The following is a 27,817-nucleotide window of genomic DNA, read 5'->3' on the forward strand; positions in this document are numbered from 1 at the left end:
GTTGACGTTTTTTTATAATAACTAAGATATTAGTTTTGCTACACCGAAAAATAAATCCTGGATTCGCCCCTGTTTAGGTGTTTGACCTATTCATACGAGGATAATCGGAAAATAAACTTAACCATTTGAATTACTACTACAAAAGCTGTGACTATAGTGTCTATAGGTCACAAATTCGAATCTTCAACATTATGTATTTTCGCTAGAATTACATAACTCATTTAACGAAAAAATTCATTGTGCGAAACAAAGTCGCTACTTAAACACTTAAACAAAACCTACATTAAGCTCCAAATAATAGAGGATCAAGATACAATTGATGAAATTAAACAAGATACTAATTTGTAACCTAATTAATAACCAAAAAACACTCTAATTAACTAATACTCCGTACAATGTTTTCTTGTAAAATTCTCGAATTATATTCTTCGCTTAATTAACATAATTACTTACCACAAAAACAAGTCTAATTACGAAACGATTATGAAATTGATGATTTAGATCATAAAATTCTGATCTTTTTTACTCTCTAATACTCTTTTTTTTTTCTTTGGCGAAGTCAATACCCGAACCCATTTTGATCAACCGTTGCAAGGATTACAAAAGGTGCGTTCTTGACTTCCTCCATAGTACTATTGTTTCCAAAAGTTGTTAGGGTACTCCCATTTTCTTCGATTTCCCGCCTTCTTCTTTAATCGATCTTTCTGCAAGAAAAACAAAAACGACAATTATTAATACATATACGGAGTATTATCATAATACCCTATATGCTGAAGCATCTATTCTTGCTTGTGACGAAAAATTGCTCAGGACATCTTAAGACCACCTTCCTTTTTCACATTTATTTTCTGACTCGCTAAATTAATCATTTAAACCAATGGTTTAAATGATTAATTTACCTTCCTTTTTAACATTTATTTTCTGACTCGCTAAATTAATCATTTAAACCATTGGTTTAAATGATTAATTTAGCGAGTCAGAAAATAAAAACGTCTTACAAGAGACCAATTACTTACCCGTCAACAGAAATTGCAAGGTGGCGATAGGCAAATCAAGCGGTTTCACAAGCGACAGCGGCCTTAATCCGTTCAACAGTGCACTTGATTAGACTATTAACAGTAGCCACAGAGCCAAGTGAGAGCTTAGCAGTAGGAACCGAGTCCACTAAGATTTGGAATGCCACGGTTAACAACGACCCTCCTGGGCCGGGCTCACCACCAAGCCCAGCCACCGGCCCATCAGGCAATATCGCAAAACCTGATGGTAAGAGCGCGACATAGTCCGGGTCACCTCCATTTAATACCACGTTCATCGCGACTATGTCTACTGGCGCGTAAATTACGTATGAACCCGTTGAATCCGTGCAACTTTCTTGGAGTATTAGCATGTTGCTTTGGCTCGAATTTGCGCTCTATAAAATTAAACAACAAAATAATATTGTAATTATTATTTATTTAATTATTTTTAATTAAGATCAAGACGATTTTCGATTAATATGTTTTGTACTTACATTTACTCTTAGTAGCGAAACAGAGTTCCCTGGATCTCTTCCATTAGCAATGTGTGCCATTTCTTGAACTAGGCCACCATTTGAAAGTATATCCCACTATTAAATACAACAAAAAAATTAAATTAAAACTCGCTCCGAAAATTACTAATATAAATGTTAATATGCAATAAAAGTATTGTGCTTTTAGATATGATAATCTCAAACTCGACAAGTCCAATTAACAAAGTTATCAAGAACTCGTCCCAATTATTAAAATATTTCGTGTGAGTATGGTGACGCTGAAACTTGTGCTTTTAGATATGATAATCTCAAACTCGAGTAGTCCAATTAACAAAATAATAACCAAGTTATATTATTAAAATATTTCGGGTCGGTATGGTAATGTTGAAACTTGTGCTTTTAGATATGATAATCTCAAACTCGACGGGTCCAATTAACAAATTAATAACCAAGTTATATTATTAAAATATTTCGTGTGAGTATGGTGATGCTGAAACTCGTTCACCACTAGGTGGTCTTATAGCATTTTCCGATAAAAAAAAAATTAGGGTTTGTACCTCGCTCCTAGAGTGTTCATCACGGAGAAAATCAAAGACCCGTTTAGGGGGGACAGGCATCCAGAAGGAAGTAGCGGCACTAAGAACAATACCGGGAGGTCTACCCGGGTCATCCATGCTCTTTCGGGTCATGACCCGAACATCATCAGCTCCACTTCCTGATAATGTAGTCCATGTATGAGCTGTTGAAGCTCCTACTCCAGCACAAAAGCTCATCACCATTCTTTCTGCTAGCTTTAGCATACTCTTTCTCCCTTCTGAACTTGTTATAACTGTATCAAATGTCGCGACAATTAAATTAAATTAATCCAATCCCAAATCGAAATAATCGAAAAACATATTAATTAATTTAGAATATTCTCCCGTGTACCCCTGAATTTTTTCGTTTTCTAAGATATACCCCTCTTTTCTTGAAAAAAAACTTTTACGATAAAACTTTTTTTATAAATTGACCGTCTTTAAGAGGTCTTCAGTTTGAAAAAGAATTCACCGACGTAGCCGGGAATTATAGTCGGTCAAAGTTTATTCGTTAAAAAAGCTTTGACCAACCATAACTATCGGCTATGAGTTCAAAAAGCGGTGAATTTTTTTTTCAAATTCAAGGTTTTACCGTTTTCTGCACTCGTAACAGAGAATTATAGTCGGTCAAAGTTTTTTTTGTGAAAAACGAGGGGTACACTTTAGAAAACGAAAAACTTCAGGGGTACACGAGAGAATATCCCTTAATTAATTTAATTGGATAAATAAAAAGGTTAATAATTAAATTGGTTATAGTGTATTACCACCAGCTTCTCCAGCAGGAATGTTGTTAGCCATAACACTAGCAAGCCTTTCACATTGTCGATCCAAAGTCGATACCCAACGTTTGGCACCAAAGGCCAAACCCGTGTTCACGAGTGCTCTATATATGTTATGAACATCGCGGTCATCCACTTCTACATGTTCGACCCAAGTCACCTATAACATATCAAAATCAAACGTAAAGAATTAAAGATCGTGTTGGGTCAGAGGACGTAAATTAAATGGTAAACGATAAAAAAATCGTTTAGTTTATTTGATACGTACCTTGGAGTAACCATTAGCCAATTCTTGTATAAGGCAACCAGAAGGCCTTCGACGACACCTTGGAACAGGACTAGGTCGTAAAACGTCTAAGGAAACATCAACGACTACCCATGTATCGTCTCCATGTTGTTTGCAGTATCTTACAAAGTAGTTTTCTCGAGTTGGTACGAGTGGTGAAGGTACTTGAAACTCGGCTGTCATCTGTCATTCATATCAAATTATCGGTTAAAATAACGTTACAAGTCAATGTTCGTCATAAGCAAGAATAGTTGTCTATGTAAATTAATTACCACTTGTAAAGCTCCATTGAAATTGCCAGCAACTCCGGTCGATAAGACTTCTAGTGTCATAGCTCTTGACACGATCCCCGAGAACACACATGACCATTGGTTCTATTCATACATAAACATGAAAACAAAATTTCATTAATCGAAAGAGTAAATTAAAAATTACTTTTTTTTTTTAAATCCAGTTTTTTAAAATTACTCTTTTATGAGTATAATTTTTTTCTAAAATTACTTCCTTAAAATGCACTTTTATCAAAAATTGCTTCAAATCTCCATTTTAGGTGACTTATTTCGTATGTTTTTGAACTTATTCTTCATTGCTATACCTTTTATAGTATAAATTGAGAAAGTTACAAACGGAATATGTTCATAAACATACGATATAAGTCACCTAAATTTGAGTTTTGAAGCAATTTTTGATAAAAGTGCATTTTAAGAGAGTAATTTTAGGAAAAAAAAATTATATAAGGAACAACAACATCAGAGCCTTAATCCCAAAATGATTTGGGGTCGGCCGACATAAATCATCCTTTACAACCGTCCATGAGTGAACGCACATCTCAAAATACGAATAGAAAAAGGAAAATGAAAAACAAAAGGGAGAGCGAAATGTAATACAAAGTCAAGGTAAACGGGTTTTAAAATCGAATTCCGTATTTCTTTTATAAAAACTTAAAATTTAAATCGAGGATAAAAATTAAAACAAAAAAATTATATAAGGAAGTAATTTTAAAAAACTGGATTTTAAAAGAAAGTTATTTTTAATAACTCTAATCGAAATTAAATCACATACTCTCGTCTATCAGGTCATTTTCAGACGTTTGTTCAAATTTTAGAAGAGTTCTTAGTTCTTACCACATCCATGAGGATCTCAACTAAGTTCATGGGACTCATGATAACAACATAGGAATATCGAGAAGCCTCAGACCGTAACCCTAATGGCATAGGACCGATCCCACGAGGAAAGGTCCTAAAATACTCTTCTTCATTAAGAATTTCGGGTCCATTTTCCGGGCTAGGGACCCACAATGGGTCTCCGGCTTGAGCCATCCTAATAAGTTCTTCCATGGCCGCAACTGCAAGCTCTATGATTAGAGGCTTGTCGGCTTCTGAGGGTGGTGCAATGGTACGTAGGAGATCACCGGCTGAGGCGTACATGTCACCGCCAACCAAACCTGATTGCGGTCCAAAACCGCCAACTGGACCAAGGTCGAAAGATGGCCTTGGGGAGAGGTTATTAGGGTATGATGTCAGCATTGGCTTCCCTACATACTTTGCTGCTATGCCTGATATTCTATCAATCTGTTGAATAACATATAAGAATAATAAAAAAGAATACAAAAAAAATGTCTTGGATCATTTTATACAATTCTCGACGTAATTTTGATCCTGGATGATGTGAATAAATTGTGTCATGTGTAATAATAAACTAATTAATAAGGCTCAAAAGAGACATCTTAATTGAAGATACTTTTTTGATGAAAAACGGATTTATTCGATTTATATAGATACATATTCTGTCAAACTTTAATTCATATCGAGTATAAATGTTCAAAAAGTAGATTATACATCTGATGTAGTACATCAGATGGTATAATTTTGAGCATTAAGATAAAGTTTTTGAGTTTTAATTTAAAAAATTTGAGTTTTATTATAAAGTTTTTGAGTTCATTAATTTACTTAAACATTAATCTCAAAAAGTTACATTATAACTCAAAAAAATTACATATAAACTCAGAAAAATTTGATTTTTGACGTCATAAAACCAAAATGTAATTTATAAGCGTTATAGAACTCAAAAAAATACATAAAAACTCAAAAACTCATTAAGTATGAGGTAGTACATCTGATGTACAATCCTCTTTTTCATAAATGTTACTCGTACATTCACCTTTCATGTCATTTCAATACGTTTGCTCAACATTTCTCTCGCGTAATTTGAGCAAATGTACGGAAATTACTTAGCACAATAAGGAGTATACCTCTTCTCTTAGCCGAGCATTCTCAATCCTTAGTTGTTGTTCATCAAAGGACATTTCACCAATGGCGGCCGGACCTCCACAATTAGGGCATGTTGCATTGCTTAGGGCTTCTTTGAACCTTATGTTATCAGCTCTAAGCTTTTCATTTTCGGACCGAAGTTGTTGATTCTCACTTCGTTCATGGTGTGCCTATCATTCAAAAAACACAAGTTTTATGCACCAATTCAAACACTTTGCATTTTCGCCATAAACAATAGTTAGTCACAAAAACTTACGATTATGTAAGACGCGAGAAAAAGGATTATACATCTGAGGTACTACCTCAGACCTTGTAGTTTTTGAGTATATACACATTTTTTCTGAGTATCTTACCATTTATAAATATAGTTTTTGAGCAATGTTATATTTTTTTAGTGTAATGCTTTAGTAAATGTGCTCAAAAACTTTATACTAAAGCAGAACTCAAAAACTTTAAAATAAAGCTCAAAAAATAAACAATAAGAGGTACTACCTCAGATGTATAGTCTATGAACTGTGTAAGACGATCTTACATGTAAAACCAACTTATTAGCCATGTAATTGAATGATGAAGCATTCATATTTTTACCGTTCTCTTATATGATACCGTCTTATATTATACTCCGTACAAGAGTCTTACATTCACAAAAACTTCTGCGTATATAAGACAATCTTACATGTAAAACCAACTTATTGGCCATCTTATTGAATGATGAAGCATAAATATTTATACCGTTGTCTTATATGAGACCGTCTTATACAAGAGTCTTAACGTCAGTCATTAGTAGCAACCGTCTTGTATAAGAGTCTTATATTGAATAAGAGTACTAAATAAGAGTTAATCGCAATCATCTGTTTACCTTTGATTAAAACACCTCTTACAGTGAATATAAAAAATAAACAAATGACCGAGACGGAAAGAGTATCACATAGAAAAATGTATTTATAATACTACCTTCATTTGAGTGCGTTTGTTTTGAAACCAAAACTTGATTTGAAGAGGCTCCAATGATAATCTACGGCTCAACTCTTTCCTTTGCTTATCATCAGGGTGAGGACATTCTTTGAAGAAGCTAATTTACATAAAAAAATTAACCAATTAATAAAATAAAATTAGATAATTGCTAAAATAATTAATGTACTATAATATGAAATTTCTTAATTAAGCTAAAAAAGATGAAAAAATTACTTCTCCATTTCTTGAATTTGATGTTGAGTGTGACGGTGGTATCGCTTCTTCTTAGGCCTTTGGTTTGGATCTTGATCATCTCCAGAAAGACCCTCTAAATTCTCGGTCGCAGATCGACTACTCTCAAATTCATCATTCATCATCTTCCCTAACTCAATGTCCTTATGGCTAGTCATGTCTAGCAAGGAATGGTGAGTCTCAAACATATTAGGTTGAAACATTTTTGTCACTTCTATGTCTCCACTCTTAATGAAGACTTAATTCTAAACCGATTTGGGGTCAGCTGACATAAACCTGAAACATTTATCGACCAACAAAAGAAAAATTAACAAGTTTGGATTAAATCAATCAAGATCTTAGGTTTGGAATGAATAATAATCTCAAATTGGTGAACAAAAAAGGAGCAAATATTCCCATGTATAGTAAGAAATGATTTCTAAGATTAAGAAAGATGACATATCAAGGAACCCATCTTAGGTATACCACCAAACTCTAGGGATATATTAGCTAGAAAATTATTAAAGTAGTTAAATGTCACCAAAAAATTAAATACAATGACAACCATAAAATAATTTAGGATCAGCTAACATGAATTCGACTGAATCAATGATTCGACTGACTAAGAATTTATGTTTGTACGTCGGTTTAATTTTACCTTAGACGAGAATTCAGATCCTTCTTCTAATCAATTCATATCTTCCATAAACTCCGATCTACCAAAATAATAAAGATTGAGAATTATTTGAGAGTAAAGTAGTTGGATAGTACTAAAGCAACTCACAAATTAAAAACCCTAGAACAAAATTTGTCGTTTTGTGCTTTTTAGGTTTCTCTTTCTTCTGAAATTTTGTGTGACTACTAGATTGACTCGTGTGATGTTATCTGGTTTTGTAAGAGAAATTACATCATTAATTTATTTATTTTATAATTAGTAATTTTATTTTAATAATTGATTAAAAAATATGAGTAAGATCTTTTGACTAATGTTCAAACAAGTCAATTTTGACTAATGTCATAGATTATTAAAAGAAAAAACAAATTGTAAAATAAGATCGTCGTAGAGTGTGAGACGGTCTGTTAATTGATTAAACGCTTATTTATTTATTTATTTTTAATGAATGTATTTGTACAAAAAAGACCGTCTCAAACTATAAGACCGTCACATTCACGCTTTAAAAAAATTAAATAAGAGACATTCTAGATAAAATAAAATAATTAATTAAAAGTGAATAATTAGTAAGTAAAGAGTTGACAGTGTGAAAAGGCCCTTTGACATAACGCAAATTCCAAGCCAACTTTTTCCTTATATAAATTAATTAATGTTTTTTTCAACACAGATTATAACGCCAATTACGAAGATCACCCTATTTTTAGCATTTCTCTTTCTTTTTATAAAACGTAACGGATGAAATAGTTTTAGAATTTATTACTACAATTTGTAAATAATTTTCTAACGTTAAGCAAGACAAAAAAAAAAATCAATAATCTAAAACATAAATGCAAAATGTGGGAAAAATCAAACAAAAAATTAAAAATGAAAGGAAAAAAAATTCTAAAAAGAGTTTTATGATAAAAATCACAAATGTAATAACACTAAAAATAAAAAAAATTCCAATAATTTACGGAGTTTATTTTCGCAGTAAGATTTTTACTAAGTACATTATTTTTTGCACTAATTTATTATAAGAGAAAGATAAATGACATAAAAAAAAGTTTAGTAGAATAATTTTGAACTTTTTGCCATGCATGCACATACATAAACAATAACACAAAAATAACATAAATAATCAAGAAAAATATGAACATGTTATATATACAATTATATAAAGAAAAGTATAGCATTACTTACAAAATTACTTGAAATAGTTGACAAAAATCTGGATCTAGATGCTTAGAAAATAAGGGAATTATTTGTATTTCATGTTTGAAGTGATGAAGAAGTATTATTTTTGGATTAAAAAGAGAGAAATTTGGGGAAGAAGATGAAGAAGAAGGAGAAGAGGCGTGAGGGAACAAAGGAGTAAATGCAAAGAGCGTATAGTTTAAGAGAGAGAAGAATAGAAGAAGAGTAGAGTGAGGTATTTGCAGTTTGTGCATTTATGGTGGTTTGGTTGTGTAAGGGTAACCTGTTTTTATTGCTCTTGTAGAGATGGATACTTTGTGGAATTACACAATTTTTGAATAACGTTTTTGTGTGGGAGAAGTTCTTGTGTAAGACGGTTTTGCAATAGCGTTCATATATATCTTTGTGGTGGGTAGTTTAATACAAGTCATATAGGCGAATATGATGTTTACGGGGTTTGAGCTCAGCTTATGAGTACTACCATCCCTTTTACCAGTCGAGCTAGTTGACATCTATACTGGAACAAAATGGGGTAGATATACTATTTATTTGACCATCTTTAGACAGTTTTTTTTTTTTTTTTTTTTTTTGGTGACGAGGGGTTTAATCCCCCCGGGCCCAGGCATTCCAGCGTCACCACCTGGACTATGTAAACCACCCCACAGGGGCCGCCGTGATAACCGCATGCTTCTGCTTGTCCGTGGGTTCGAACACGGGACCTCGCAGTTCCTGCCATTGCAAGCTTTGAGGTTTCCCGAGTCTACCACTAGACTGCAGGCACTTGGTTATCTTTAGACAGTTTTATAAGAGGTTAATTAGAGGAATGCGAAAGTAAATTCTTCTCTTTTTTTCCCATTTTTTGTAGGTATTTTTGAATTTATATTTGAGTGATTCTGAATAGAGGTGGCAGTTGCAGAATCACCGATTGCAGTTAAAAATTGAATTTGTAATGTTGTTGAGTATCATTGAAAAAATTGATTTTTTTCATTGCTTTTTTTTTTTTTTTTTGATTAGGTAAAAAAACTAGATTGATCCTCTAGGGTAGGACCAACCTATCTCATCCTTTCGAATGAGGGAGGTAAGTTGAAGCTACCGTCTATCAAACCACCTCGAAAGAGTTGGACATGAATGTCCAACAGAAGCCATGAAGTCAGCAACCTTGTTGGCTTCACGAAAGCAATGTTTAATTATCACTTCATCGAAAAAATGAAGATCTAATTTCACATCCTTGATAATACTAGAAATTTCCCACGGAATTTGCCAAGTACCTCGAATCGAGTTAATAACACATAAGTTATCACCCTCCACAATTAACTTTGAGATTCCTAAGTATTTAGCTGCTAAAATACCTTCTTTTAAAGCAAGTGCTTCCGCAACAAGGATATTATTGGATCCGCACATTTTTGCTCCCAGCAAAACGACTTTACCATTGTGATCTCTTATACAATATCCTAAAGCAGCTTTATTACCTTCTATTCTCGATCCGTCAAAATTTAGCTTTAGGAAACCGTTTGTAGGTTTTTCCCACCAAATCTCTTCCTTTACTAGAATTGTTTCTAGCTGACTCTTCTACCTCGAGATTGTTGAGATCCTTAAATCTAGTCACATTCCATGTCTTAGTGCTATTATTACATAAAGTAATAAGTTTGCTGATACTTAAATTAACATTATTAAAGATAATATCATTTCTATGGAACCATGCATTCCACCAAATAAAAATAATCTTTATAAAGTCATCTTTTGGAATTAAATCCTTGAGATAATTAAGTTTCGTTAGAAAATTTTTACTTGTAATAGTTCCATAAATTGACAAAAACTCGTTGAAACTAATAATGTTCAGGTCTCGGATGACAGACCCAATCAAGGGACATTCGTAAAAGAAATTATCTTTGTTTTCAATAGGATTGTTGCACAGAACACAATGAGGTGGGACATCAATATGACTCTTCTTGCTTCTACTTTTTCTTTGGAAGAAGCCAAACACAGCTTTCCAAAGAAAAAAATTCAATTTAGGGGGAATATTCAATTTCCAAATCCACTGAAATTCACATTTGTCAAAAGCTTGATCGAAAAAACCTTGCGCTAACCAAGTTGCTGTTTTGGTAGAGAAATTTCCATCTACGGACAACCCCCAAATGAGGGTGTCTGGAATATCATTATGTGGCACTGGAATGTTAGTAATCTGATTAACAATATCGTTATTCACTAAACTGGATAATTTACAAATATCCCATTGCTTGTCAGAGATTATGAAATCTTTAACCAAAAGATTAAGATCACGGTTATTATCATCATCAACCAAACTGCTTGTAAGTGGGTGCGAAAAAACCCAATTATCAGACCAAAACTTAATGTTGCTTCCATTACCTACATGCCATCTCAGTCCTTTTCTAAATAGAGTCCGAAGACTCATTAGTTTACGCCATTGCCAAGAAGAGGCTGCATTAGGCTTATGATCAAAGAGTAAACAATTTCTCAAATATTTTTTAGATACCACTTTAACCCATATACTTTCCTTATCCATAAGAATTTTCCATAAAAGTTTCATTTGAAGAGATTTATTAGCTGCTTCAGAAGATTTAATTCCTAAACCACCAACCGATTTTGGTAAACAAACTTTATGCCAACCAACCAAATTAGGAGAACGTTGGGAAAGATTCTTATTCCAAAGAAAGTCTCTATTAATTTTATCTAATCTATTATGGATCGATGAAGGGAGGAGGAAGCTTTGCATCTGAAAAGTTCCCTTCGCGGCTAAATTATCATTGACAAGAACTAGTCGACCTGCTTGAGACAAAGAATTCGCTTTCCATTTCGATAATTGAGTGCAAGAAGATTGAACAATGTTCTCGAAAGTATTTTTAGTCACTCTGCTATCAATTATAGGACATGCATCCTAAATACTTACCCAAATGAGCTTCCTCGTTCATATGAAGAATGCCTCTAAAGGATTCACGAAGAGAACGCTCAATATTTTTAGTGTATTGCAAAGTGGATTTGTCAAAATTAACAAATAAAGTGGATTTCTAGTGCATTGCTTTATTGAAAATTGATAGTCTATGTTAGCCCATAGGTTCAGTCACTATTTGTTGGGTGTTTTACTTATATTTTCTTAACTTTGTGTATGTACTTTTTCTGTGTCAAACATTCGATTTTTAACAGTTTCACTGTTTCACAATATAAAGGTTCTTAATTTTTTTTTTCAAATATAATATGTTGTTACTTGTTAGTACATAAATACCACTTGTTTATTTTATTAAAATAATAATTTTTTTATATCTAGTTATGTTGTAAATCGTACGATTTTAAGTATTCTGCATGCATGTAAATCCACGGTTACCATCTTTTTTTATTAGTTCCGCGGAGACAATCTAGTAATCTAAAACACACTAAAATGTAAAAATTAACGAAAACAAAAATTAGTAATTATCGATTATGTGAGAGGTCAAACAATAAGCTTAGCATAAAGCCGTCCCATATAATAACTTGTAATCGTATTAGGGTAGGTTTTCATTCTATTTTTTTTTTTTGGTGAAATGTGAGTTGTATATATAAAAATGTGTCATAAACATACAAGTTTGGGAAACATATCAACTAAAGCAATTACATGAGTCCGACATCTTTAAGCCAATCTAGTTCAAGGATAGTAAGCTTTCGCCTATCTTTACCATGAATTCTCAACTTCATGTCAGCCACAATGTTTGTTGCAGCCTGCTGTGGTCGAAGAAGAACACCCTCATTCCTGCATTTATTACGATGGTGCCATACATGATAAATAGCTCATAAAATCAGTCCTGCCTTCACTCCCCTCTGCATCTTAGTGCCCGTGTCCTGTAAGCACCATGTCAGGCTGTTGCCAACTGGAAGAACTAAACCTGTTTTCTGTTGCAAGTGTTGGACAACCCTGAAACTATAAACACACCCAAAGAACAGGTGATCCAAGTCTTCGGGTGCCTGGCCACATAACCAGCAGCTGGCATCAATGTCCACCCCGTAACTGATCAGCTTTGTTTTGGTTTTGAAAGCTCCATGAGCAAGGATCCATCCCATGAATTGATGTTTTGGGATTACCCAATCATTCCAAATGACCTTATCCCAGCTCACCTTTGGACGGGACCCCATGAGCTAGTGATAGCAACTAGCAGTAGTGAATCCTACCCCCTGTAAATGCCATACCCCATTGGTATAAGCTGTAACCAAGTCTTGTTTAACCCTGCAAATTCTCCTCCAAACCCAGCTAGTGTTAGCCCCAGGTTTGTACGTCCACCAGTCCCTTCCTTTCAGGTAATTATGTTTCACCCAGTTGACCCATATAGTGTCTTTGTCCTCAGCAATCCAGTTGACCAGCTTGCCTATCAGTGCTTTGTTCATCATTTCCAGGTTATGAATCCCTAAACCGCCCTCTCCTTTGGGCTTGCACACTGTGTCCCAAGCCACCAGTGGGACTCTATGAAAGTCTGCACTGTTATCCCAAAGGAAATTTCTGCATACTGCATCCACTTTTGCAATGATACCCTTTGGAAGAACAAACAATGATGCCCAATAAGAGTGTAAGGTAGTCAGCACTGCTTTCACCAATACAAGTCGTCCAGCATATGAAAACTTTTTTGCTCCATATCCATGAATTCTATTACATATTTTCTCAACTAAGCACTCACAATCTTGCTTTTGTAGTCTAGTAGTCTGGATTGGCATGCCAAGATACTGAAATGGAAGCTTACCCTCAACAAAACCAGATACACTCAGGATATCATGTTTCAGATGGTCAGGTACCCCTCTGAAATAGGCATTAGACTTTGAAGCACTTATCTTTAGTCCCGTTGCTTTAGAGAAGGTAGAATAAGACTGGAGGAGCAGCATCATAGATTTTGCATCCCCATGGCAGAACAGGAGCACATCATCTGCAAACATCAAGTTTGCCAGTTGCACTTGCTTGCACATAGGATGAAATTTAAACTCAAATTTAGCAGCCGCATACTTAATAGTTCTGGTCAGGTATTCCATGCATAAGGTGAAAACAAGGGGGGAGAGAGGGTCTCCCTGCCTGAGGCCTCTTTTGCCCTGGAAAAAACCAAACATTTCCCCATTGAGGGACAAGGAGTAGGATGCTGTTGAAATGCATTGCATCAGCATTTCCTGGAACTCCACAGGGAATCTGAGTTCTTCTAGGAGTTTTTTAACAAATGACCACTCCACCGTATCATATGCTTTTTGGAGATCAATTTTAAAAAGACATCTAGGAGATGCATTAGGTTTTTCATAGCATCTGATAAGATCTTGGCAGATAAGTATGTTCTCCTGTATGCTTCTTTTTTGAATAAACGCTCGGGGGAATGGGGTGTGGGTGTTTGGATACAATTTCCCTTCAAATCTTACTTATTGTGGAGAGATTTTGATGAGGCTTGGAGGAGGAAAATTGGATCCCTTCAGATCTCTCCTGCTCCATTTCCCTCCACCCTCATTTGTTATCCAAACAAGGATTTTAAATCCTCTACTCTATTTATGTACTTATATAGTTGTTGTGTATATATAGGTCTTCTCTCCCATACATGACAACCATTATCGAGCTGTATTATATTGTTTACGGTTTTTTTGGGTGGATTTTTTTTTTACTTCATCAATGTGATCCATGCTTTTGTTTATTATTGTAAAAAAAAATTACCATCTTGTATTTTTTGCTGTTTGTATGTGGAGGATGCAGTAAATCCATTGGTATGGGGCGTATGGCTGAGGTGTTTTTGGGTTTGACTATTGATATTTGACAGCATCATAACTTTATTCATTTTCAACTATATCCACTACCCCATCTTTCAATGCCCTACACCCTCCCCCTCCTATAATAGTATTTCTCATATTGACAAGCAGTTGTTTTAACTTTTGACAGTGTCTTTTAAAAATGATGTCTAGTAAAAGTTGTGAAGCACCGAACTCAAATTAAAGGTTAATATCGGGATTGACATGACATGATTTAATTTTATCTAACCATTATCTCTAACTAATTGTATAACAATACACCTAAAACTGATCAGAATTTGAAATGATCTGATACAATCTAAATGTTTGCACACCCAATAACCCAAAATGTACTGAATTTGAACTTACCCGACCTACATCCAAATTTGTTGATATGTTTGTCAGGTTTACATGGAAGTTTATTTTCAATTTTTAATCTAATTTTCAAATTTTACTTATAAACTTGTCGAGCAAATTTTTGTACACATCATTATTTACATCCTCTAATTAGAGATCGATTCGCGAATGTAATTGCTGATGCAATATCACTCTTCTCTCAAGGAAAAAATTTCAAGTAAGGATATTTCATTTGGGATATTATTTTTTTTTTTTTGGTGACGAGGGGGTTTGTCCCCCCGGGCCCATGCATTCCCGCACCACCACATGGACCATGTAAGCCACCCCCTTCCGGGGGCTGCAGTGGCCAAGTGATCCTTGCCCCAGCTGGGAGTCGAACCTGGGACCTCTCAACTCCTGCATTTCTGCAAGCTTTAAGGTTTAACCCAGCTACCACTGGACTATCATCATTTGGGATATTATGCCCCTTCTTTTGTAACCGAACTTTGTATGCTTGACATTATACCCGCTACTACGCTGCACTGATGATCTCCTAACCCGCTCTCTTAATGTAATTGAATTACAGAGTACCTTTTATTGGTTTTTAATGAAAGTTCAATTCCAAAAAAAAGTGTATATTTTTGTTGGTAATAAGAGGGATAAATTAAAGACGATCATCATAATTTAGGATAAGATATTTAAGTTGAGTCAAAACACCTTTTTTATGCCATTTTGATTGAGATACTAATAGTTTATCATGATCAGTTTTAAACTAAAGACATCACTCCTTAATACATAACTTACTAGCGTATCTGTCTTAGCTCAGTATAGTTCCAACATATGCCATATGTTATCTTAAGACCATCTCCAACAATGATCACTTCTCTTACACATCTCACTCTCTCTTATCACTTCTTACTCATTCACCTCATTATTCCTCAACTTTTCAATTTTACTCCTCCAACAATAATTTACATTTATTCCTCATCACTCTCTTTCTTCTTTTATCTCTCTTACTTTAACATACCCCACTTATTTTTTACATTAAAATGTATTTTCGTAATTTGTTCGGGTTTTCAACTCGATAATTAATCGACTTCAGTTTTATTATAGAAAAAAAAGTTAAAACGTCTATTAAAAAAAGAATATTTAAGAGAGTAAAGAAAATCAAAGAAAGAAGATAAGAAAAAGTGAGCGGATATATGTCAATACTACTACCTATTTGTAGAGAAAAAAAAAATAAAAACTATAGTGCAATTAGTTTTTTTGAAAAATAATAATTACATATTAAATTTTGGTAAAAATAAAAAATAGGTTAAAACTAATTAGTTGGGTAAATGTACATTGCACATCTACTTTTTGAGAATTATAAAATTGAAAAAGTAACAAAAGAGATGATATGGACAATGTTTCGCGCAGTGTTTCAATCCTGAAAAATTCTTGGGTACTCCTTGACCATGTCATTGTACGCCTTCACCTATTAACAACTGACACATGGCTAATGCTTATTAAGGAAATAAAATAAAAAATAAAATAAACAATTAGAGAAAATATTCTTTTCCATATGCCGCCAAAATGTATCACAAAGTTGGCGCTTAAATCATAGAAAACTCCCTAATTGATTCAGAATCTATAAAAAAGCTGCTCCACCACCGTAATTTCCTGTAAAAAAAATAAAAAAGGAATTAATTAGTCAATCATTTGTGGTGTTGTACTGCTCTCAAACTATTATGGAGTCAATATGTCATCCATTTGACAATTCTAGAGAGGTATGGTGCTTTTCTTTATGAAATTTGTTTATTTATTAATGTGATTAACTATTGAGTATTGCATTTTTTTAATTTCTGGTTCTTTCTTGTATGCGTTTTAAAAAAATTATTTTCTAAATCGCTAATAACTGCAGGCAAATGAAAAGATTCCGCAATTTAGAAGCTTAATTGGACAAGTAGTTTCGAACGAGGAGAATGCTTACGATTTATACAATGATTATGCTAATTTCGAAGTTGGATTTGGAATACGAGTCAATAAAACAAGATAGTGTAGTAAGACACAGAAAATTCGTCAAAAAGATTATGTGTGTAGTTGTGAAGGATTTAAAAGAGACAAAGAGCCTAGCGAAGACGTTTCATTTTCGAGATTGAATGTTAGATGTGGTTGTCAAGCCTTTACTAATTTCCATGGATTAAAAGCTTCATCTTTAAAGAGAATACAAATTTACTGAGATTGATGGTTTATAATCCTCATATCTTACTTCATTTACCAAGTTTTCATGGATTTAAAGCTTAATTTTTAAAGAAGAGATGAAGGGGTTTTGTCGTTTTCTTTACTTTTTCACAAGTAGATGCATTTTCTTTTATTTTTTTATTTTATTTTATTTTTTTATTTCCTTAATAAGCATTAGCCATGTGTCAGTTGTTAATAGGTGAAAGAGTACAATGACATGGTCCTCCAGGAGTACTCAAGATTTTTTCTTCAATCCTTGAGTAACCGCGCAGTGTTCCAATCCTCATCCCAAATTTGACTCCACCTGGCACTTTTTTGTACGGCATGGACAAACGCGGAGAGTGAAAAGCGTTGTTGGAGATGCTCTAAGTTTAATGTATGTTTTTATTTGTTAAGCCCGAAAACCTTCGATCAGCTATCTTTATACTAGGTGTTATTTGGGTAAACCCTTAAGCATGTGTGTGAGAGAGAGACTCAAACTATAAAAAAATACTCCCTCTGTCCCGGTCATTTGTTGTCCTTTTTCATTTTTGGGTGTCTTAGTCATTTGTTATCCTTTCTATTTTAAGAATCAACTTGATGAGTAATTTGATCATTTCCATTCAATTTGTTCCACTTGTCATTTAGTTATTGGTCTTTTCCTCATTCCTTAGTCTTTGTGCCAAAACGAAAGGACAACAATTGACCGGGACGGAGGGAGTATAAGATTCCCAAAAATTCACCATTTCCATAGGTTTATCCCAACTTGTATGCACGAGACTAATGATATCTTCTTCCCATTTCTACCATCATATTCCTACTTTTTCCTTTATCTATCTTATACTCCACTATTCTACCCATAATCACTTGGATAATCGAATAATAAGGGATTGCTCTAACTTAATAGAGGTCCGAGTCTTAGGAATGCCTCGATATATGTTTAGACTTATATAAAAGAGTTTTGCCGCCCTTATAATCCTTTTTTACTCAAATCTAAACTAAATCGGATGGTACACCCTAATAGAAAACTTCACTATTCATCTACAATTGTCTTCAATACAAACAATTCCTAGTGAAACCACTACGGTATATGTTAGTAATACCCGAGTACTTTTAAGTTGTGGAGGGGACCCTATAGGATCATTTATGAACATTTTATGAGCATAAGTCTTATTATTTACAAGAGAAGTACACACCAATTAAGCAATTAAGCTTACATCTCAAATAATGTCAACGGCCAACAGAAATAATAATATGAGTAGAATCATAAAAAGGTAGGGCATTTTTTTGTGGACTAATAAAGTTAGGTGAAATTAGTTAAGGGTGATGTTACCTCCATTTATATCAACTATTGAGTGAATAAACATGTGCCATGGAAATTGAGTAGGCAGAGAACATAAACACCCTACTCTTTATTACATGTCTATATGTACCAATTGTAAATTATTACTAGATTACTCTATCTGTCGTGGTCATTTATTTATCTTTAATTAAAATTTCAGTTATAGATTAAAAATAAAAAGCTAAACAAATAATATTAAAATAGAGGAAGTATACAACACCTATTAGCGAATACGGAGTAAATTAAATGTTACTGATAATTGCTAAAATTACCTATTAATTATTGGCGGGGGAAAAAGTTTTCACACGATAGAGGTGACCACGTTATTCGGCTCAAATCGACTAATATACCCGCATTTACAATTAGAAAATGATAAAGCAGCCAAAGGTTTGTAGATATGAATTCAAATTGATGTAAGCCAATAATATAAGATTCGACAACTCACTTAATTTAATGTGATTTAGAATGACTAAATTCGATAATTATCAGGTAAACGCATAAAACGGTCTTACATTACTAGCGTCTAGCAACGTTTATTTTATTAATTGCGATATTAAATAAGATGTACAAATACTTATAAAGTCATTGTACGTCATACAATAATCTCACGCGATAATTTGTGACTAAAGGAATGTCTTTGAAGATGTGCTAAGTTTTAGCAAAGGGCCAGAATTGACGATCTAAACTCTTAATGAGGATGAGATACTACATTAATGAGAATTTGATTTGATGATAATGATGGACAAAATCAAGGAATTAATTTTGTTTTCATTCTTGTTTATTATCTCCTCAACTTTTCACAACTAAAACGCACGGGAATATGCACGAGTATGTAGGAATTTAATTAGGCAAAATTATATCCATGCATTAATGCGTATAGTCGTATGCATGGAATCTCATTTAGGCTATGTATCACGTTATAGCAACATAATATTAATTATCGAGACATGATCATTGAATTGAATTTATGAGGTTGACGGAATCGTGAGGAATGATACGGACTACGCAAAAGTGGTAATTAAGCCCTTAACTTTGTTCAATTGTGAAATTAGGTCCCATAAGTTTTATTTGGAGCAATCAAGCCCCTTATGTTTCACCAAAAGTGAAATTCAACCCCATTTTTAAAATTTTCATAAGAATTTTAATTAAAAACATTTTATATTGTATTAAACAATTTATTAAATAACTAAAAATTACTACTTGCAACTTTACGAATTTCTACATAATTTATTAATCATTGAAGAACACTTTTACATACATATTTAGTAAATTGTTTATAAGTTATATAATATTCATACATATATAATAAATTGTCTATATATTATAAAATTCAAAATAAAACAACTCTCAATATTTAATATAAATATAAAAGTTCTAAAATTATAAAAAAAAATATTTTATATTTGATAAATTGTATTAAAAATGATTTAAATATAAGAATTTGGTGAAAATTAAGAAAATGAGGTTGAATTTCACTTTTGGTAAAGCTTAAGGGGCTTGATTGCTCCAAATAAAACTTATGGGGCCTAATTTCACAATTGAACAAAGTTAAGAGGCCTAATTACCACTTTCGCGGACTACGATCGAAACTACATATATCAAATACTATAAAATTGTTACGGAGGAATTTTTGTGTTTCTGGTTAGTTACAAAACAAATACACAATATTGAAAATTTAAAATCAATACACATAAAATATTTTGTAAAAAATGAAATTTTAGTGATAATACTCCGTATATCATAGAAATTAATACACAAATTAGTGATAATACATCATTACAATTTACCACACAATAATAACCCCCACCATATGAATATTTTTTTAAGAGAAGACAACTTTACAATTATACTAGTCTAAGGTCACGTTCGAGTTGATCATATTATTATTTGCATGTGCAAGCAAACAAATTGCTTAAGTAATTTACAAATATCATATTTTATGAACCGGTAAAATTAGTATATTTCAATCAGTAGATCGGAAGTTGTTTGGCCAATAATAAACAATTTTACTACTTCAATGGATTGTCTTGTCTACTTCAATACATTGTCTTGTCTCCAAATTAATACTCAAAACAGTCGATTGATTAGTCAAACATGCTAAAAGAATCGAATATATCTAAATATCTCAATATGTCACTTACAAGTTACAAATAGGACCTAATACAGATTTATACATATCTTTTCTTGTACAGAGGTTTAATACAAAATCGAGATATCTTCAAGAGAGATTAGCGAGAGCTTGATTAAAATTGAATTCTTTGTTATAAACCCTAAGTAATGGATAGATAACTTTGTAGGAAATACAATGTATATGTCATGTAAAGTGGTGGTACTACAGTTAATGTATTATATAACTGGTTGTATATACAACTTATTTAATGTAGTTGAGCTTTATTATAAAGTTATCGAGCTTTACTAACAAAATTATCGAGCTATGATACAAAGCTATTGAGATTAACAGAATAATTATTAAGCTTAATAACTTTGTAAAATAACTCAATAACTAGTAAAATAGTTCAACAACTTTGAGGCAGTTGTACAATGCTACTATACAACTGGTTGTAAGATAGTATTTGTAGTGGTACTAAAACTCAATATTATACAGTGACACTATCTTATTATATTAATGTATAATGTTAAATGGGTAATAAGTCGTAAGAGATTATTGTAAATTATTCACTGGCATAGATGGAGTACGACCTTATTATTTAAGTGCTTATCATAGGAATTAAGGGGGAACTAAATAACTCAAATCAAATTAAAAGGGCGTTGACCTTAACGACTTGAGTTGCAAAAAAGTGATAAGCTTAACAGTGTAAAGCTGAAATAAACATTGCCATAAATATAAATGCAATCTATATAATATTAATAAATAAAAAGGGACCAGTAGTAGTAATAAAAATTAATTAAAGTGGGACATATAATAATAAATATGAAAATACGTTGTTAATAATGGCATGCATCTGCAATAATGTGTTATTTGTACTCAGTAAATATTCATATTTGCACAAACATAACTTGCAATTATAGTAATTCCAGACTGAAATTTTAATGAAACATATATTCGTAATTCTTAACTTGTAATTGTTACGTTAGTTATGATTGGGGAATCTTCATTTACCTTAAGATAATAATTATCGGTTTTAATTAAGACAAAAATAGGTTAAATATGCTCTCGATCACTTGCATAACATGTCTCATAATTGTGTCTCATCTATCAGGCATAGATAATCTGTTTTAAGTTCAAGACAACTATTGTCGTCTTAAACAAGAATTTTTGTTTCATAATTGACTTTCATGATTGATTATTTTTTCGTTCGGGAATTATTAGGGAATAATACAAATTCTCAATCAAAATCGTTACATAATTTTTTTTTTGAAAGATTCTATCAAGTGAATATGGCAAAACCGGAATTAAAGAATACAATCTTATATCTCTTACTCGTAAAAGTTTCGCGATGTTGCAATTTTCTCATTGGATGACGATTTTTCTAGAAGACCTTAATCTCTTACTCGTATTGTATAGAGGATAATTCACCGTTAACTTTATACGAAGTAAATTTTACTAAAATATAATCATTCTGTCTCAATTATTTGTTTTTCTTCGATTAAATTACTTTGTATACAAAATATATATAAGATAAATAGATAAATGAGACGTAAAAAGTATACTCGTACATGATAACTTTAATTTTGAATAAAATAATGGTTGTACTCCGTATTATAATTTATTGATGACCCCATAGATCGGCCGTGGCATGGCCCTGATTCAACTTTACATTCAAGTTTCCAAAAGAGTAGCCCAACTCAATTATAAGAGCCCAACATTGAAATGTACAGAGTAGTTATTATATTCCGTACAAACAACAACTCTTCTATATGATCGTCTTATATAAGATAATACTGGCATATAAAATGAGGATTGAGGAATGCCCAAAGTTTAACATTTAATTATATTTATATTTAATTTATTTTGATAACTCGACATCTTATATGAATAACATAATTAAATAAGCTATTAACAAATTTATTGGACTTCTTGTTATTAGTCCTACATATAAATTGGTCTTGACAATTTGTGATTCAACATTCGAACCATTGGTCTTGACAGAATTTTTTCGAACCAAAATTCGAACCAAAAAATAGTATTCTCGTATATATACAGAATTTATAAGTTGCTAAGATTATAGGTATGCATTTCATATCCGACCCATACCCGTTCCCGTGCTTTTACAAATAGACTCATACCCGACTCATACTCATGCGAGTCCAAAATAAGACATGTACCGGATACATCAGGGTAATATCCAAAAGGCCCGAGTAGGGTCATAGACTCGTTGCCATCCGTAGACTGCTACATATAGACTTGACAAAATTGACCTTGGTCCGACTGACCCGCCTGCATAACCTGACTGTACTCGACCCAACACCCGAATTCAAAACTCTAGCTTGACCCAAACCCGAATTAACCCGACTCGAATTTTTATTGTTACACACGGATAATTATCCATTAATAACTGGATTATAGTTGAGCCAATAATGACCTGCGCCCAACATAACCCGACCGAAACTCTTGCAAATCAAAACTGACTCCAAATATGTTGTTTTAATATGTTGCAAAACAGCCTACCAACCCTAATTATTCTTTTTTTTTTTTTGTGACGAGGGACCCGCAACCACTACTTTTAGTGCGGGCACTGGGTAAACCCTCGAGTATAAGTGGTAGCCTGCAAACCACGTATACCAGATAAGCCATCCGAGGGTGACAGACTCGAAGTCTAGGAGGCATGGACTCGGTCATAAATTCTTCACAAGATTGCTCTTGAGGAGGCTTAAACCTGGGTCTCTTGAAAATTTCACCCAAGTTTTAACCACTAGACTCCACCCTTGCGGGCAACCCTAAATATGTTGTTACAACATAGCGCGCGAGTAGTATATTGTTACACAATGTTGTTTGCCAAAAAAGATAAAATTAGCATACTAATTAGTCAAATATATTAAAAATCTTGAGTATGCTAAAAATTGACCAGCATGTCGAACCGAATGCCAATCATGTGTGGATTGATCCACCTTTGTGTATTATGGTTAAAGTTGTGTACTTGTGTTCTACATGGAGTAAATAGTTAAATACCCACCTCTCTAACCCTCTTTAGCTTCTTGTTTATATCCTTTGACTATTTCGATTTCGTATCGTGATTTAAGCCTCATAATTACCTAAAAATAAATAGAAAATGACAATTCATTCAAATCAATAAATTGTCTACATAGTTCAATACATCAAATACAATTGAGTTCAAACAAAATTGAATTGAAAAGAAACAAGAGTAAATGAGTAATAATAAATAAATCAATGTTACCTTAAGATGAGGCAACCAAAGAGACTGTTATAGTGAAGGACATTATATGTGAATTGTGTGACTTGTGAAGTTGGAAGGTACTTGAATTTTTGATGCAACTTCACTTTTGTCAGCCATTAGTTCACGGACAAGCACTTGTCATGGAGCCTTGAGGGCCCTTAGGCTATTGCCTTGTATCCGAAGGCAAATGCATGTTTGTACGGCGACGTCATTTGGGCGGGGCGAGGCGGGGTGAATTTAGGCTCCCTCACATTTTTTTCATTCAAAACCCAAAATTTAAAGTTGTACACTTGTACTTATCCCACAACTTGCGGCGAGTACAAATTTCTAAAACCCTACGTGTTCTAGTGGGTGAAAGTGTGAAAACTCAACTGTATCGCACGATTTACCCACTAATCTACTAGTACGAGTTTAATTACTACCCCGTTCAGTCTGGTTATTTGTTTATCTTTTTATTTTGTCTTTAATAGGCAACTTGATCATTCACACTCAATTTGGTCCACTTGTTTCATGTATTTCTGTCAAAATCAAAGGTAAATAAATGACCAGGACGAAGCAAGTATAAATTTTCAAATTGTTTTGATTTTATCTCTTTATAATTTATAAGATTTTCAAGAAATTAATAAAAAACCTTTTACCAGCTAACCCGCCGCAAGTTTCCACAACCATACCCTTTTACCCACTAACCCGCTACAACTTTCTAAAATCATGCTTCGCCCCGCCTCTTTGGATCGCCGAGGGAAAATAAACTTTTCATATTTGCTTAAAGATACTACTTCCTTCATCCCGATTATATTGCCCTTAAATCTTTTTTGTTCTGGTAACGACCTTGTTTCCCCGACCGGAATCTGGATGACAATCCATGCATTGCTAGCAATATCAGCTAGTCTTGCTATAGACGGATAACAATTGCTCAAATGGCATCCTCAAGGTTTCTCCGATACACAAATAATGACTTCGACCAAATGCAACAGCAATTTAACCGAGATTATCAAAACTGAATAGTGAGGTAAACCCCACGAAACAAACCCACTGTACCCTTCCTCAAACCAAACCGTCTATCCTCAGAAGTCATCAAAAGATTGCTTACTGAGAATCGTTACCTGAAGTGCGTCTCTTTTTGTAAAATATGCCAACTTTCGACACAAGATCATGAATGAGACGATCTCAATTTTCACGTGTGAGAACACCCGCTTAATCTTAACTTATACAGTAACTAAAAGAGGAATAGTTAACGATGCACCAGAAACTAATTACACCAGGAACAACTGATGAATTTTACCTAAGTACTGTCAATGTTACTGAGAATGCAAGCATTTTTACCATAAAACCATTCAAAACTTGCAGGATTTACTCCTCTATACAAGGTTTTCACTCACAATTCACAATCACACATTCCCAAGCAATTTTACGGTTAAATCAGTCAATTTACTAACATCATCCATGTACCCATCTAACTTTACCACGATTTATTTGTTTCGGATAAAAGAATATTAAAGAATAATTCCTAATCTTCATCACCCATTTCATTTCCGTCCTGTTTCGCTCCTCCTCGATTTCTGTGCCTATTTTCTTCATTTGAGTCAAGAAGCCTCGTTGTCAAAAATTCCCCTCGCGGGAAAAAAAACAACTGGGGCACATGGACTAAAACATAGGGACACTTTGATCACATCCTTCCAACATAACAAGAGAGAGCCGAGACGGGTTTCAGAAGCCACTTACACTACTGTAATGAGAGTCCATTTAGGTAAAAGACCGGAAACAATCTACAATCTCACACTATGCCTGCTACTCTCCTCACTGCCATCAAGCATGGAATTATGCTTGGACGAGGCTCGAGAAGATCTTCCAGAGCTAGATTTAGGAGTTGAGCTAGTTGATTTGATCTTCTTACGCTTTGGCTTTCTGGGAATACTAGGCGTGTTCCCGGGAGGAAAGTTGCTCAACCTAGCTGATGATGGCTGTCGTCCCAATGAATGCTCAAAATCTGCATGATTTCAGACATTTTTTTAGGCCAAACCATTACTTTTTCATGAAATAGACGTATTTGACATTTTGACTCCGGTGTTATGTCCAACACTTGCAACAGGACAATCATTCAAGAACCGCTCACGTATACATGTATAAATATGTGGTATCTTCTACAATGGTCATGATTTCCACTACCTTAGAAGTATGTCAACCTATCCTAATTAAATATTATACAGCAATCAAACGATGACGCAACCCAATCTTTCTGAACGAGATCATTCAAGCCAAAAGTCAAAAACACAAGAAATATTGCTTCCTTGGTATCATCCCGTGACATGTAAGCGAAGAGAAGTCCATTCCTTTTACGAAAAAAAATATCCTCTACCCTTTTTCTATATCATTTAACAGATTTCATATGATGACCATGTGAGACGGTCTTACCATCACTCCTCCATGAATATGTCATAAAAAAATACGCATAATTGGGTTTGGGACCAGCAAACAATATTTGAGAATTGAGCTACATGGTTGAGTGTCTGGGATTCCCTCGACATAATCGGGATCTTTAAAAAAAAAACATTTTTTTTTGATGAATTATTGAAGAAACATTTTTGGTGGAGCTTAAGCTTAAATGGATGAATATACCTTGAGAAGACCATGTGGCATCTCTCGAACCACCGGTGCTACCAGCAGATGCCAATGCCATATCTGAACCTCCTTTGAACTCATTCATCTGCATTATCCAATACATACAACTTCAATTTCATTTTGAAAGAAACGCATTCTAGGTAACCTCTTTAATCAAACCAACACAAATGCCGCTTTTCAGCATACATGATACAACAGCCCTGTAATATCTTAAAACGAGGTGCATAAGCTATTATAAAGCCATTGTATGTCGGGTATTATATGAGAATTCGCATAAAGTGGCATACCCAGGTAGGAGCTGTACTATCTGGACCATCCCAACCAATGTGAGCTACATGCTTTACATCTGTAGGACGCCCGATGTCCATCTCACGCTCTTTAACCACTGCCAAAGATACAAAATTCCCCACAAAAGTACTTTAGAACACAACTAATTAACATTGATCATGAAGAACACCAAAGATTAACAAAAAAAAGGAAGCAACTTTACCAAATATTTGTGAAATGTATTTGAATGAACCTTTGCAAATCCCTTTAATCTTTGTCGACGACATTGCCTACAAAGATTATGACTTCAAACTACAGTTCCTTTACTCCCTGAAGAATACACAAAAACAAAACAATGCTTTAGAAACAGAGCATTTTTATCTTGTACTCCTTTGTCCCACTCATTTGTTTACCTTTGATTAAAATACCCCTCGGCCGTCACAAGGAATAAAAAAGTAAACAAATGATCGGCAAGTATCGTCAAACACAGAATCTCGAATACGACCATTATACATCATACAAGTTACTACGACCTATACAATAGCTTATGCACCTCATTTATCGTTTTATACACAAAAAGGTGATGAGTGAAACAAAAAAGCTCCCTTCTCAACTGGGTTTGGTATAATTCTTAACTATATTCATTGAGGACTTTCCACAAACACCTTACATGCAAAACAAAACGACGGAAAAAACACACTCAAACAAATAATTGAGAACAACCCATTACCGTTTGCTCAAAAGGGTACAAGATTCGACACACAAAAACACCAAATAAGTACAAAAAAAAATGTTCTTTATTTGTGTGTGTTTTTTTTTTTTTGGGTCGAAAGTGTGATCAACAAATTGGGGGGATTGTAATGAAAATATATGAATTTGGGGAGAATGTTTGAAGAGAGAGGAGTGAGAAAAATGGAGGATGACAGAGGAAAAACAGAGAGGAAAGTAGTAGTAATAGTGGTGGAGAAGCATAATTGAAAGCATCTCTAATGGAGGAATTGGTCATGTGAGACTAAGGACATGACATGAGTGGTGTGTTTTGGGAGAGGAAGTTAACTAATTTGAGTTAGTTACATGTTGTCAACAACCTTTTTGTTTGTTGCCTTGGTTGGGGTGACTTGGGTTATGGGTGGACATGGTAAAACTGATCAGATCTGAATTAGCATGATAATTCGTTCATAACTTTGATTAAAATGTCCAGTTATTATAGGTTAAGACCTTCTCATCGACATCTCGTTAGATCAACTTGTGTCTTATGGCCTTATTTTGAAATTCTCCTCGATCTCGAGTGAGGATCGATTTGAAGTGTATATTCGATTTTGAAAATTTTATTTGAATTGATGCGATAATTTTTGGAATGATATGATTGAGGGAGTAATTAGTTTGAAACGAAACATTAATATTCATAATTTTTATTGAGTTGAATGACTAGAGGCTAGAGCGGAACCGTCCATTATGGAATGAATGAGGGTTGAGTGGTGTTCTATAAGTTAAAACATACAATAATTCG

General features: G+C 33.7%; 3 protein-coding genes across 5 annotated transcripts; all 3 read right to left on the minus strand.

The window, feature by feature from the left end:
* Nucleotides 1–259: 259 nt before the first annotated feature.
* LOC141595972 (homeobox-leucine zipper protein PROTODERMAL FACTOR 2-like) lies at nucleotides 260–8,817 on the minus strand. Of its 3 annotated transcripts, XM_074415952.1 has the most exons (13): nucleotides 8,458–8,723; nucleotides 7,264–7,321; nucleotides 6,609–6,902; nucleotides 6,375–6,492; nucleotides 5,402–5,590; nucleotides 4,275–4,721; nucleotides 3,423–3,524; nucleotides 3,133–3,333; nucleotides 2,850–3,024; nucleotides 2,068–2,339; nucleotides 1,511–1,606; nucleotides 1,017–1,411; nucleotides 260–704 (listed from the first exon to the last, which is right to left on the minus strand). In XM_074415952.1, exons 3-12 carry the CDS (start codon nucleotides 6,827–6,829, stop codon nucleotides 1,052–1,054), a joined length of 2,181 nt encoding a protein of 726 aa, XP_074272053.1. In that variant the 5' UTR covers nucleotides 6,830–6,902; nucleotides 7,264–7,321; nucleotides 8,458–8,723; the 3' UTR covers nucleotides 260–704; nucleotides 1,017–1,051. The 3 variants fall into 3 exon arrangements, 2 of the variants coding, with proteins under 2 accessions (XP_074272053.1, XP_074272052.1); XR_012522359.1 differs by lacking the exon at nucleotides 7,264–7,321 and having other exon boundaries at nucleotides 260–856; nucleotides 949–1,411; nucleotides 8,458–8,721; XM_074415951.1 differs by lacking the exon at nucleotides 7,264–7,321 and having other exon boundaries at nucleotides 8,458–8,817.
* A 3,237-nt stretch (nucleotides 8,818–12,054) lies between these two features.
* LOC141597488 (uncharacterized) lies at nucleotides 12,055–12,573 on the minus strand. The gene is made up of 2 exons (XM_074417956.1): nucleotides 12,293–12,573; nucleotides 12,055–12,193 (listed from the first exon to the last, which is right to left on the minus strand). The coding sequence occupies exons 1-2, from the start codon at nucleotides 12,571–12,573 to the stop codon at nucleotides 12,055–12,057; spliced, it is 420 nt and encodes a 139-aa protein (XP_074274057.1).
* A 12,098-nt stretch (nucleotides 12,574–24,671) lies between these two features.
* Nucleotides 24,672–27,379, minus strand: LOC141593981 (CRIB domain-containing protein RIC10-like). Its single transcript, XM_074414197.1, has 5 exons — nucleotides 27,038–27,379; nucleotides 26,531–26,637; nucleotides 26,328–26,425; nucleotides 26,038–26,125; nucleotides 24,672–25,408 (listed from the first exon to the last, which is right to left on the minus strand). The coding sequence occupies exons 2-5, from the start codon at nucleotides 26,592–26,594 to the stop codon at nucleotides 25,188–25,190; spliced, it is 471 nt and encodes a 156-aa protein (XP_074270298.1). The 5' UTR covers nucleotides 26,595–26,637; nucleotides 27,038–27,379; the 3' UTR covers nucleotides 24,672–25,187.
* Nucleotides 27,380–27,817: the final 438 nt, after the last annotated feature.

Source organism: Silene latifolia, chromosome 8 (assembly GCF_048544455.1).
Source record: "Silene latifolia isolate original U9 population chromosome 8, ASM4854445v1, whole genome shotgun sequence".
NCBI lineage: Eukaryota > Viridiplantae > Streptophyta > Magnoliopsida > Caryophyllales > Caryophyllaceae > Silene > Silene latifolia.

Bases quoted from the DNA above. Each gene is read 5' to 3' on its own strand.
- LOC141595972 (XM_074415951.1), bottom strand. From the start codon at position 6,829: ATGTTTCAACCTAATATGTTTGAGACTCACCATTCCTTGCTAGACATG. The intron at 5,591-6,374 runs GTAGTATTATAA...TTTGAATGATAG, and splicing joins ACAAACGCACTCAAATGAAG to GCACACCATGAACGAAGTGA. The intron at 3,025-3,132 runs GTACGTATCAAA...GATATGTTATAG, and splicing joins TGGCTAATGGTTACTCCAAG to GTGACTTGGGTCGAACATGT.
- LOC141597488 (XM_074417956.1), bottom strand. From the start codon at position 12,573: ATGGGGTCCCGTCCAAAGGTGAGCTGGGATAAGGTCATTTGGAATGAT. The intron at 12,194-12,292 runs GTGCTTACAGGA...TAATAAATGCAG, and splicing joins GTTGGCAACAGCCTGACATG to GAATGAGGGTGTTCTTCTTC.
- LOC141593981 (XM_074414197.1), bottom strand. From the start codon at position 26,594: ATGTCGTCGACAAAGATTAAAGGGATTTGCAAAGGTTCATTCAAATAC. The intron at 26,426-26,530 runs GTAAAGTTGCTT...TATCTTTGGCAG, and splicing joins ATACATTTCACAAATATTTG to TGGTTAAAGAGCGTGAGATG. The intron at 26,126-26,327 runs GTATGCCACTTT...TGGATAATGCAG, and splicing joins ATAGTACAGCTCCTACCTGG to ATGAATGAGTTCAAAGGAGG.